This window comes from Anomaloglossus baeobatrachus, chromosome 10 (assembly GCF_048569485.1).
Source record: "Anomaloglossus baeobatrachus isolate aAnoBae1 chromosome 10, aAnoBae1.hap1, whole genome shotgun sequence".
Classification (NCBI taxonomy): Eukaryota; Metazoa; Chordata; class Amphibia; order Anura; family Aromobatidae; genus Anomaloglossus; species Anomaloglossus baeobatrachus.
The window spans coordinates 56,616,812-56,629,375 of NC_134362.1; the positions used below are offsets into that span (position 1 = coordinate 56,616,812).

At 52.7% G+C, this 12,564-nt stretch overlaps 1 protein-coding gene across 1 annotated transcript in view; it reads right to left on the reverse strand.

Annotated features, from left to right (window-relative positions):
• The window catches only part of LOC142254928 (solute carrier family 22 member 6-B-like), a 71,929-nt gene that overhangs the window by 26,008 nt on the left and 33,357 nt on the right, over positions 1-12,564 (reverse strand). Inside the window, exon 5 of the mRNA XM_075326291.1 lies at positions 11,725-11,845. Within this exon, the coding sequence (XP_075182406.1) occupies positions 11,725-11,845 (121 nt within the window). The remainder of the gene's footprint in view (positions 1-11,724; positions 11,846-12,564) is intronic.

Below are 12,564 nucleotides of genomic sequence, written 5' to 3' on the forward strand. Positions count from 1 at the left end.
CTCTAGCGCCCCTCTTATAGTCAGGCCAATTATGGAATTGCCCGACAATAAGCAAGGAGGCCGCTATACTACTTATGCCGATTATTGAAGGGTCCCCGGTGAGAGTAGGGTATATATTCCCCCGACCTCCGCGGGCGGAATATATAATATCTTCCCGAATCTCACTGGCCTCCCCACAATAATCCTTGGCACAACTCGCTGCCACCAACCGCTTCACGGTAACTATTAGCCGAACACACAGACGTGGGATTCAAGATCGAGATAACAGAACAGCCCAAGATTAATTATATAATTTAATCAGCCTAAAGCACACTAGAAACTACAATATATACAATAGGGAATCTACAGAATATACATATGTCAGAGTACAGTTACAATCAAAGCATGGGTTACAAACAGGCATACACAGTTCCAGCAGTTACCTTGTTGCGTCTGGCCACAGGGGGGCGCTGTACCCAGGTTTCTAGGATCCTTCCCACAGATGTTTCCTACACGTGCCCCCAGCGAAAAGACCACTGGAAAATGGCCGAAGTAGGGTTATCAACCTGGGCAATCCAGGTCCCCTCCTACCTTAGTGACCTCACAGGGAAGCACTGCCACTCCCCCTGCATGGATCAGAATTATCCAGCAAAGGGGATATTGGCCATAACTTTGCCTGGGAGCGTCGTAGGCAGACGCCAATGCTCTCATTGTGACAGTTATGAATTTAGCTACAGAACGAGGGGACTCATGACCTGTCTGCCAGTTCCCCATTGGCTGATATCACGCCTGGGGCATTTCCCAATGTCCTGCTCCCATAAAAAGGGTGTGCCGGCATCGTCCGCATGCAGAGACACCATTTTTATGGTTGCCATATTTATCGGAAATATGGCTTGCGAGATATGAACCATTTTTTACTGGAGTCGTTCTGTCTGGCTATTTCCATAGCCTTGCTAATGAGATACAACTCTTGTTACAGGGTGACGGCAGGGAGTCATCCTGTGTCCATTGTTCCCACACCACCTCATTTCCATATCACAGGACATGGCCATAGAGGTGTAAGTGGAACACTGAGAATAAGAAGGGAGGGGGCACTGCCAGGGAGTGATGAGGGATTATGACTGGAGTCATAATTCATCTTCATATCCCGGGATTTGCCTCACAAATAGTTTTGGGGTGTTATGTTCCTTCAAGAAAAATGTAATTGAAAACACTGACAAGCAAAATGGTAACAATGTTTTGAACTTTTGACTTTCAGGGTCCATATCTTCATATCCACAATAGTTTTGAGCGTGAGACGACCTTCATTTTATAGACAATCATCTTGGCTATCTCATATATAGATTTGACTGACAACTATTTAGCATATGATTAGTTATGCAGATTCTTATCATTGCATTGTTACTGTTTTGCTCCAAAAAATTAAAATTTAAATTTGTATTATTTTGTTAGTATTTTGTAAATCCACCTTTGGTTCTCAACACTAACTGAATGCTTCTGGGCTCTCGACCAGATGCAAGCATGTCTTGACCGAAATCTGATCCAGGTCTCTTCTACACATTCCCAATGTCGGTACATTCTGGTTGACTCACTTGGGTATGTATACAGGTTTTTCTTCAACTCTACCCACAAGTGTTGGATTGGGTTGAGGTCTTTGGTTATCAATCCAGCATCTCTACTTTATGGTCATTGACCCATTTCTTCACCAATCTCGATGTACTGTATCCTTCAGTAATTGTCCTGCTGGAACACTATGTCGTCATTTTCTTACCCATAGTGCTCGAGTGTACGAAGTAACTCGTCTTGTAGGACACTCACATACTCACATATAGCTCAACATTCAGACCACCATCGATCCTGGTCAAGTATCCAACGTTTTTGCCTGTGAAACACCCCCATATCATCAGGCTTCCTCCACCGAACTTGACAGCTCCTTCAATTTCACGATCTGTTAGATTTTCCCTTGTTTCTTCTAGACCCATTTCCACCCATCTGCGCTGTCTATTAACTTTCATCTCATCGTTCCAAATCACCCATTTCCAATTTTCTACTGTTTACTGCTTGTACGTTTTTGCAAACTCAAGCCGACGCTTGTTATGATGATACTGAAGTCGAGGCTTCTTCACCTTTTTTCGGGCCACCATTCCAGATTTGGGTAACGTGCGTCGCATGCTGCTTGCATGGACAACTGAGATCTCACTATTACGAAGCATAAGAGCCACCTCCACTGCTAGGTTTGTTGCTCCAGAACTGATAGACCTTGTGATGAGCGACTTGTTGACTCCAATATTCTGCCTGGACGTCACCTCTTGGCTTTTCAATGGATGGATGGACTTCATTTTGTATTCTTCCAACAGTCATGGCCTCACATGATACAGTTTGGCAATATACTTGGCCTAGAGACCGATATCGATGAGCTTGGTGATGCTGTTTGTCTTTTCTTGGGAAATCTTCTTCATGGCTGCTCCTTGATTTTACCCATTGTCTTTTCACTTGGGAATGAACCTAATAACACACTGTGCTAATAGGGAATGAGATAGCAGGTTGTAATTTGTAGTATACAGGAAGATTTTTTTTTTTCTAACACCAGAAGCAAAACAGTAGCAATGCAATGACATGACAAGAATCTGCATAACTAATCATATGCTAAATAGTTGCAAGTTACATTTATGTATGGGCTAGGGATAAAATGAAGGTAGTCTCGCACTCAAAAATGTAGTATATGGTGAAATATGGTACCTGAAATTCAAAAGTTCAAAACATTGTTACCCTTTTGCTTATCAGTGTATGTCTTGATCCACAACGTTCTAATCCCTATCCCTGTTGGTAGAATAACCCCAAAAGTAGTAACGAGGATAGCCCAAGTCAAAAAGGTCTTTTGAACTCATGAAAATGTTTAGATTAGTTTGGATTACAAGGGTATTTAGATTCTTTTTGGAGCAAGTGATCAAAATATAGAAATATTGAAATACAGGACCATTGTTAAAGTGTGGAACCCAAATTTGATTCCTATTTAGTAATGTAGTCAATTACAGAAAGGAAGGGATATATTCAATATTTGGGATTTGGATTAGTTGATGACAGTTTTTTACATATTGTCTCAATATTTGGGGTTGTGGTCCAATAAATATATGCCTTGTTGACATTGCAAAGAAAACATTGAGCCCAAGAATGGATTATTTAAGATTCCATCCGAATCTGCCACAAAATGGGTTCTGGACGTGTGGCGCCCTGGACAAGCCAGGGGCCACAGAGCACAACACCCACACACCCCACACTCCCAGCAGGCACACCAAAGCCAGAACACAAAACCCTTGTTGCCTTCCTCGAGGGGCTGATGATCACACCAGGGGGTGAGCCAGGTGGTTGGCCCCACCCACTGAGGAGTTCACAGTCCTGGAGGCGGGAAAACCAGGCAGATTAGTTGTGGAGGTTGAAGTAGAAGGAGGAAAGTGGTAAAAGAGCAGCCTGAAGTTGGTCCGAGTGTGTGGCCCGGACAGATCAGCAAGGTTGGCAGACAGTGGTGACCGTCTGCAGGAGTGGCCTATCCGAGTTACCGTAAGGACCGTGGACGGGCGGTGGCCCGGCGGTAACGGACCGGTACACAAAGAGAAGCCAGCACCATCTGTCAGGGGCTTTTCGGACCCAGGCAAGGCTAGGAGTCGCCGTGAATTTGCCAAATCCGTTAGTGAAGGGGACCTCCTGGGTTTCCAAACAGTCAAGTCCCGACAGAAGGCAACAGTCCAACCAACAGAGGGAGACACCGCCACCGCCAAGGCAACCGTTTCTCAGGGCCAGCGCCTGCGGGCAAAAGGGACTCCGCCGGCCCATATCCAAGCCGGGGAGCGGGTTACCGGTGGGAACCCATTGGAACCGTACAGACATCTTAGGTGCAGGGAAAGGCAGTCACCACCAACCTGCCGGGAGCAACAACGCCGCAGCCGTCTGTGGGACCCGTCCATCCAGCCGTGTGTTTTACCGAGACTGTGTCTTCATCATTGGGCTGAGTGAGTACCATCGTGCCAGGCCCCGTAACCCGCCTGCCATCCATCCCTGCCCCATCACCGGGCCCCGGGACAACCAACCCCCTACCCACGGAGGGGAGAACTAACAACCAAGCTGCTCCCAGTCACCGCTCCCGGGATCCCCGTCTAGAGCAGCGGTGGTGTCACCAAAATCACCACAACTGTGGGTGGCGTCACGGACAATAAATCCCCACAATCAAATCCCCTTTTCACTCACGGGCGAGGAGCGCCGCTCGAGTCCCCGGGATCCGGCCCACCGCTCGAGCCACCACCGAGCAGCAGCAGCGGCCGCAGCAGCAGCGGCAGCCGGACCCGAGCAGTGGGAGAGCGCAGCGTCCCCTCCTCCGCCCGCGACAACTTGGCGTCACGAACAGGATCTTACCGCTCTGCCGTCTGGTAGAGGTGCGCCTTGTTACCGCCGGAGGTGTCCGGCCGGAAAAATTTCAGAAGCCGCCATCTTTGTCGCGAAAAGTTCCCGCTCGAGCGTCTCCTCGAGTAGTGGAGGCGCGGAGGTTTAAACCTCGCCCCGATAGAGGAGGAGCCGGAAAGAGGCTAAGGGGGACGGAAACAAGATGTCTGCGCCCGACGGAGCTGCTGGAGGAGCGGCGGTCGCAGCCGCAGTGGCACCCGTGGATGGGGATGGGCCTGCCCAGGTCCCGGCTGCGCTGGCGGCGGGTGCCGCGGTCCCAGCTCTCGCTCAGGTGATGCCGTTCTCATTGCCCTATGTGCCTCGAGCTACCTGGCTGCCGCAGTACGACGGGAAACCTGATGCGTTACAGGTCTTCCGGAAGAAGCTTAGCCCGCTCCTAGAATTGTACCCCCTGACTGATAAGCAACGTGCAGCGGTAGTGCTGGGGCATCTAACCGGCGCGGCTGAGCAGGAGGCGGAGACCTGGGCCGAGGGGGACCGGTCCTCTGTAGCCACCATCTTTGAGAAACTACAGACTGCCTTTGAGACCTGTACCGAAGCCGAGCTGAGGATGCAGTTTTACCAATGTCGGCAACGGCCTGTGGACAGTATTCGGGACTACGCTTTACGTCTGCAAACCGCCCTCCGCACACTGAAGCGGGTAGACACCATCAATGAGGCGGACAGCAACAAAATGTTAGTAGAGTAATTTGTGCAGGGGATGAGGTCCTCCGAGGATCGCAAACAACTCCGGCTGTGGGCCCTAGAACACCCTGATGTGGACTTTGCTGTGTTAAAGGAACGGGCCATTAAAGCCCTGCAACCCCCAGCTTCGGAAGTCTTGGAACCAGCTCCATGGCCAGTTGAGACGGCCCCCGTCGTGGTGGCCCCTGCCCTACCAGCATCTCCAGTACCTACAGCTCCAAGCAGCACGATGGAAGAACTGGCTGCCCAAGTCCGCCGCATGGATGGAGACCTCGCCAAGATCCTCGCCGCACTCCAGCCTCCGACCAGATCCCAGCCTCTGGCAAAGATACAGCTCGCCGACCGTCCCGAGGACATCCCCTGGATGCAGCGGAGAAGAACCAATGACTCACGGTATGGACCCCCGATTTGTTACAGGTGCAGCAAACCCGGCCACTACTCCCGACGGTGTCCGTTAAACGAGCAACCCCTGGGGCCACGGGCCAATCCTCAGGAGTAGAACCCCATGGCCCCCCAGACTGGCGGGACCGATACATCGGGGCCCGACCCATCATCCCCGTGGCTGTGGACGGCATACCGGTGATGGCTCTCCTGGACACTGGATCACAGGTAACCACCATACCATACACATTGTATCAACGGTATTGGGGGACGGACGAGCTGGCTCCCCCGGATGCCAGTATAACACTGATTGCTGCTGATGGACTCCCATTGACCCAAGTGGGATACAAACAAGTGGCCATGACCGTGGGGCGAGCTGAACTGCAACACCAGGGTATGATTGTGATAATGAATGAACCCAGTGATCATAACCCGAAGATAGTGCTAGGAACCAATGTGATGGAGCACTGTATGAGTGATGTGCTGACCCTACTGCAGCAGCTGGCCGCCACGGCGGCGGGGAGCCGACAGAGAGAGATCCGAGCCTTGATGTACCGTCAGCATGTGAACTGAACTCGACCGGAGGAGAGATTGGTGGGGTGAGAGTGATGGATGTTGCCCCCTTGATTGTGCCTCCCAGGAGCGAGATGATGATTTGGTGTAGGGCAGCAGTAGGGCCCCAGGGGCGTGACTACCCTGCCATGATAGAACCCACGCCCTCCGAACAATGGCCCACAGTAATGGCCGCCCGGGGGGTGGTGGATGTAAAGAAGGGGAGAGTGCCGGTGAGGGTGCTGAACTGTGGGGAGGAAGAAGTCAGGCTTCCCCGGTACGCTACACTTGCCAAGTTGCTCACTCTGGATCCCCACACCATCCGCGAGGCAGTTCCCCCAATCTCACCACCTACTGCCGGCACTCACCCGCCCCAAGGGGAGTTAGATGAGTGGCACCGACAGTTACACGTAGGCACTGACGATACCCCTGCACATCATAAAGAAGGGGTCTACCGGGTGGTACGGGAGTATGAGCGAGTTTTTAGCAAACATCCCCTAGACTTTGGGCAGATTAAAGGGGTCCAACACCATATCCGTACCGGTGAACACCCCCCTATCAAAGAGAGGTACAGGCCTATTCCCCCTGCACACTACCAATGTGCCAAGGACATGTTGAAGAACATGAGGGAGGCAGGGGTTATCAGGGACAGCTGTAGTCCCTGGGCCTCACCGCTGGTACTGGTTAAGAAGAAGGATGGCACTATGCGGATGTGTGTGGATTACCGGAAGATTAACCAGATCACGCATAAAGATGCTTACCCACTGCCCCGTATTGAAGAGTCCTTGGCTGCACTGAGAACCGCAAACTACTTCTCTACCCTTGACCTCACCAGCGTGTACTGGCAAGTGGCTGTGGCCCCTGAAGACCGGGAGAAAACTGCCTTCACCACCCCAATGGGGCTCTGTGAATTCAACAGTATGCCGTTTGGGCTGTGCAATGCCCCTGGAACCTTCCAACGGCTGATGGAATGCTGTCTGGGGCATTTGAATTTCGAGACCGTCCTATTGTACCTGGATGATGTGATTGTGTACTCACAGACATATGAAGCCCACTTGGAGCACCTAGCCGAGGTGTTCGCATCCCTTGCCAAATACGGGATGAAGTTGAAGCCCTCCAAGTGTCATCTGCTGAAACCCAAAGTGCAGTATCTAGGGCATGTGGTGGGTGCAGAAGGTGTCGCCCCCGACCCCGAGAAATCACTGCCATCCAAGACTGGCCGAGACCGACCACAGTGAGGGAAGTAAGGCAGTTCCTGGGTCTGATGGGGTACTACCGTCGCTTCATCAAGGGGTACACGAAGATGGCTGCCCCCATGCAAGAGCTCCTCGTGGGACAGACCAAAGGTAGTAGACCCCTCGGAGCCCCACTGGTGTGGGAAAAGAGGCATGAGGAATCCTTCCGCCAGCTGAAAGCGGCCTTGACCGGAGAGGAGATCCTAGCATATCCTGATTACAACCACCCATTCATCCTCTACACTGATGCCAGCAATGTGGGCTTGGGGGCAGTCCTATCCCAGGTCCAAGATGGGAAGGAGAAAGTGATTGCTTATGCTAGCCGAAAGCTCCGGCCGACTGAAAGGAACCCTGAGAACTATAGCTCTTTCAAGCTCGAGCTCCTGGCGCTGGTGTGGGCTATCACCGAGCGGTTCCGCCATTACCTGGCAGCAACAAAATTCACTGCTTTCATAGACAACAATCCGCTGACCCACCTGGACACAGTCAAGCTGGGCACGTTGGAACAGCGATGGGTGGCAAGGCTAGCCAACTATGATTTCACCATCAAATACAGGGCCGGCCGTGCCAACGTTAATGCTGATGCACTCTCTCGGATGCCCCACCTGTCGGAAGAAGGGTGCGAGGATGACGACCTCGAAGAGATCGAGTTGCCTGCATTTCACCAGCCACCAACTGGGAAGGTGCATGTCTCCCAACAACGGGTGAACCTGGACCCTCTGCCCAGTCAGGAGTGGCAGGAAGCTCAGGACCTGGCGCCCGCTGTCCGCCTAGTCAAGATCTTGGTGGAGCAAGGCGCTGTTGGGATAGACCCTGCCGCCCTGGCTGAAGCCCAACGCCTGTGGCGAGAACGGACCCGGCTATACCTACACCAGGGAAAGTTGTACCGTGAGCTGATCAACCCGAAGACTCATGAGAAAATCCGCCAGTTGGTGATTCCCCAAGCTAACGTACCCACCGTTCTACAAGCGTACCATGATGGTGCTGGGCACTTCGGATGGAAGAAACTGGAGATGCTGTTGAGAGAGCGGTTCTATTGGAGTGGAATGCGGGAATCTGTAGAGGCCTGGTGCCGAGAGTGTGGCCCTTGCACGCTGAGAAGGAAGGATGAGGCCAGCCAGAAGGCACCCCTACACCCGATCGTTACACACCAACCGCTGGAGCTGGTCGCCCTGGACCATGTAAAGCTCACCCCCAGCCGAAATGGTTACACCTACGCTCTAACCATGGTAGACCACTATTCAAGGTTCATGGTGGTTGTCCCAGTCAAAGACCTAACTGGCCGCACCGCCGCTAGAGCGTTCCAGGCTTATTTCTGCTGACCACATGGATACCCTGAGAAGGTGCTTACCGACCAAGGCCCAGCCTTTGAGGCAGAGGTGTTTCATGAGTTTTGCCAGTTGTATGGCTGCAAGAAGATCCGGACCACGCCTTACCATGCCCAAACCAACGGCATGTGTGAAAAGATGATCCACCTGGTCCTGGGCCTCCTCAAGACGTTACCGCTAGAAGAGCGGAACCTGTGGCCGGAGAGGTTGCCTGACTTGGTCGATATGTACAACAATATCCCTTCCAGCTCAATGAAATGCACCCCGGCGTACCTGATGAGGGCTCGCCCCGGCCGGCTACCGGTGGATCTAGATATGGGATTGGAAGCCCCAGAAGCACTCCCTTCGACAGCTGGATGGGAAACTCGGCGGAGGGCGCAATACCGACAGATCCAAGAATATGTTGAGAAGAACTTAAGTCGGAGTCGGGAACAACAGGAGCAGCGCTTCAACCAGAAGGCATCTGCTGGCCCTTTCCAGCCTGGAAATGTAGTACTGAAGCGGAAGAGGAGGACCCACAAGCTGGATGATCAATGGGAACAAACTCCATATGTGACACAGCCCACAGGCTGGGAAGATGGGAGGGCCTACCAGATCAGTCGTGACCAAGGGGGCACCTTGGCCACGGTTTCCCGGGTCCATCTAAAGAAGTGCCCACCAGCTTTGAGAGCAGCGGCTGAAGTTCCGGTTCCTCCACCAGCGGAGAAGGCAAAAGAGGTAATCCACACAATGATGGGTGACTTCCCAGCGGACTGGCCTACACAGAACGGCGCGGTGATTCTTCCAGTAATACTGTTCCCACAACCCGTGGATGAAGAAGTGATGGAGGCGGTCAACCGTGAGCCAGTGCCCAGGGATGAACCTGTGCCCAACTCCCCTATGCCTCCGCCTGCCCCACACAATAGCAGGGGAGAGGAACTGATTGTTCCCTCCGCCCCACTGCCTATCCCTACTGACACTGGACCCCGGAGGTCCACTCGGCCCAACCTAGGTAGACCCCCACTTAGGTACAGGGAAACTGTTCTTTAAAAGGGAAAAATTGTGTGTGTTGAAAGTACCGTTTAAAAGAATGATAAGTAAATGATACCGTGAAAGTTACCTGATTGATAAGCCTTGATTTGCACCGGTCGTTGCCGGCAACTGGTCCCCGTTGGGACCCCCCTTCACCACTTTACATAAGAAACTACTTATGAACAAGCCCGAGAACTTGCAGGGCAACCACAAACTAGTGCCATGTAAATAAAAATGTTGTTACAGCTTCCACCGTTACCGCCTCCGGAGAGGCAGATTGGAGGAAGGGCCTGCAGTGGAATAGGCTGGGGCCCAGCCACCACCGGAACCGGTGGCAATCCTCTGGGGGTTTCAGGGGCTCCCCATGGACGTGGGTCCCCTGAAAAGGACAGAACCCGCTCTGGCAACTTGTGCAGGACTGGGGTCAAGGGGTGCTGCCTGTTTGCTTAGGGGCAGCATCAGGGCCAGGTTGCTTGGGTGGGAGAGAGCGGAAGCCGTAACCGTTTGCAACCGTTAGTAACGTTTAAGTAAGAGTACCTCCCGATGTGGGAAGATGTTATTATACTTGTATGGCTGTTACCGTTTTTTATATTTTTCAGTTGGTGAAAATAAAGCCGTTGATGGACGGGCAGCCCGTGGACGGTCTGCATTTAACTAAGGGGGAGTGTGGCACCCTGGACAAGCCAGGGGCAACAGAGCACAACACCCACACACCCCACACTCCCAGCAGGCACACCAAAGCCAGAACACAAAACCCTTGTTGCCTTCCTCCAGGGGCTGATGATCACACCAGGGGGTGGGCCAGGCGGTTGGCCCCGCCCACCGAGGAGTTCACAGTCCTGGAGGCTGGAAAACCAGGCAGATTAGTTGTGGAGGTTGAAGTAGAAGGAGGAAAGTGGTAAAAGAGCAGCCTGAAGTTGGTCCGGGTGTGTGGCCCGGACAGATCAGCAAGGTTGGCAGACGGTGGTGACCGTCTGCAGGAGTGGCCTATCCGAGTTACCGTAAGGACCGTGGACGGGCGGTGGCCCGGCGGTACCGGACCGGTACACAAAGAGAAGCCAGCACCATCTGTCAGGGGCTTTTCGGACCCCGGCAAGGCTAGGAGTCGCCGTGAATTTGCCAAATCCGTTAGTGAAGGGGACCTCCTGGGTTTCCAAACAGTCAAGTACCGACAGAAGGCAACAGTCCAACCAACAGAGGGAGACACCGCCACCGCCAAGACAACAGTTTCTCAGGGCCAGCGCCTGCGGGCAAAAGGGACTCCGCCGGCCCATATCCAAGCCAGGGAGCGGGTTACCGGTGGGAACCCATTGGAACCGTACAGACATCTTAGGTGCAGGGAAAGGCAGTCACCACCAACCTGCCGGGAGCAACAACGCCACAGCCGTCTGTGGGACCCGTCCATCCAGCCGTGTGTTTTACCGAGACTGTGTCTTCATCATTGGGCTGAGTGAGTACCACCGTGCTGTGCGGCACAGCGCTGCCCCTGCGACCCTGCACCTCGCCAGGCCCCGTAGCCTGCCTGCCATCCATCCCTACCCCATCACCGGGCCCCGGCACAACCAACCCCCTACCCACGGAGGGGAGAACTAACAACCAAGCTGCTCCCAGTCACCGCTCCCGGGATCCCCGTCTAGAGCAGCGGTGGTGTCACCAAAATCACCACAACTGTGGGTGGCGTCACGGACAATAAATCCCCACAATCAAATCCCCTTTTCACTCACGGGCGAGGAGCGCCGCTCGAGTCCCCGGGATCCGGCCCACCGCTTGAGCCACCACCGAGCAGCAGCAGCGGCCGCAGCAGCAGCGGCAGCCGGACCCGAGCAGTGGGAGAGCGCAGCGTCCCCTCCTCCGCCCGCGACAGACGCATGCGCCAACGGTGCCATTGACTATAATGGTGCAGACATAGTCACCATGTGCTCTGTTGTGCACCATTTTCGGGAGTATACACTTACTGGAGGTGGACACCCGGACACAGTATTGTTACATACATATTATGACATGATGAAACTTCCCACCATGAACACATTCTACCCAATAAACAATGTTATATAGGCCAATGCATCTGTAGAAGGTGAGCGTTTTCTGATGGACTTTACCTCAAGAGTCACAAACGTTCCATCTTTTTTACCATTGATCTTTGCAACTCGATTCAGGTTCTGAAGGGCTTCTTGTGAACGATTCTTAAGTGCAAGCCACCGATAAGATTCTGGGACCCACCTGTTTTTTGGGGTGAAAATGGATGTACAGTACAAAATTAAATTGTGGTACCATGTTAGCCAGAAAAAAATAAGTACTTATGCCCCAAAAATGATAAAAATATTCCAGAATACTATTGTAATTTTGGGGACATAAGTTCTTATATTGGTGAAAATGGGAAAGGGATAAAATTGAGATTATAATAAAACATCATTTACATAGTAAAATTATTACATGCTGACTAAAGAAACTTCCCAGGCTCATGCGCCTTGTTTTGTAATTATCTGATTTTTTTCTCACTATTGGTTTATTAATTTGCAGGGGTGTAACGATGGTGGTCGCAGAGATTGCGACTGCAACCGGGCCCGGCAGGGTTAGGGGCCCAGCGCCCGCCCTTCAGAGAAGCAGCCGGCTCCTCTTTGTGAGAGATGAGCTGCACTGCTCAGTGGCAGACCACTCGGCCACTATGGGGCCCATGAGTGATGGGGGCCCGGTGCCAGCGGCGTCACCGGGACCCTCTTGTCCTTTATCACACAAAGTAATGATGAAGGATGGAGTGGAGCGCTCTGCTCCATCCTTCATCATTCTCCCCTTGTGCCTGTGCTTGATGTCTCAGTGCAGCAGAGCACAGTGACATCACCACTGCGCGCTGCTGAGCTGAGACTGCAGTTCACAGGATGGGAGGATGCTGATCGGAGCAGCAAGGAAACGAGGAAAGGTGAGGACTTGTTTACTTTTTT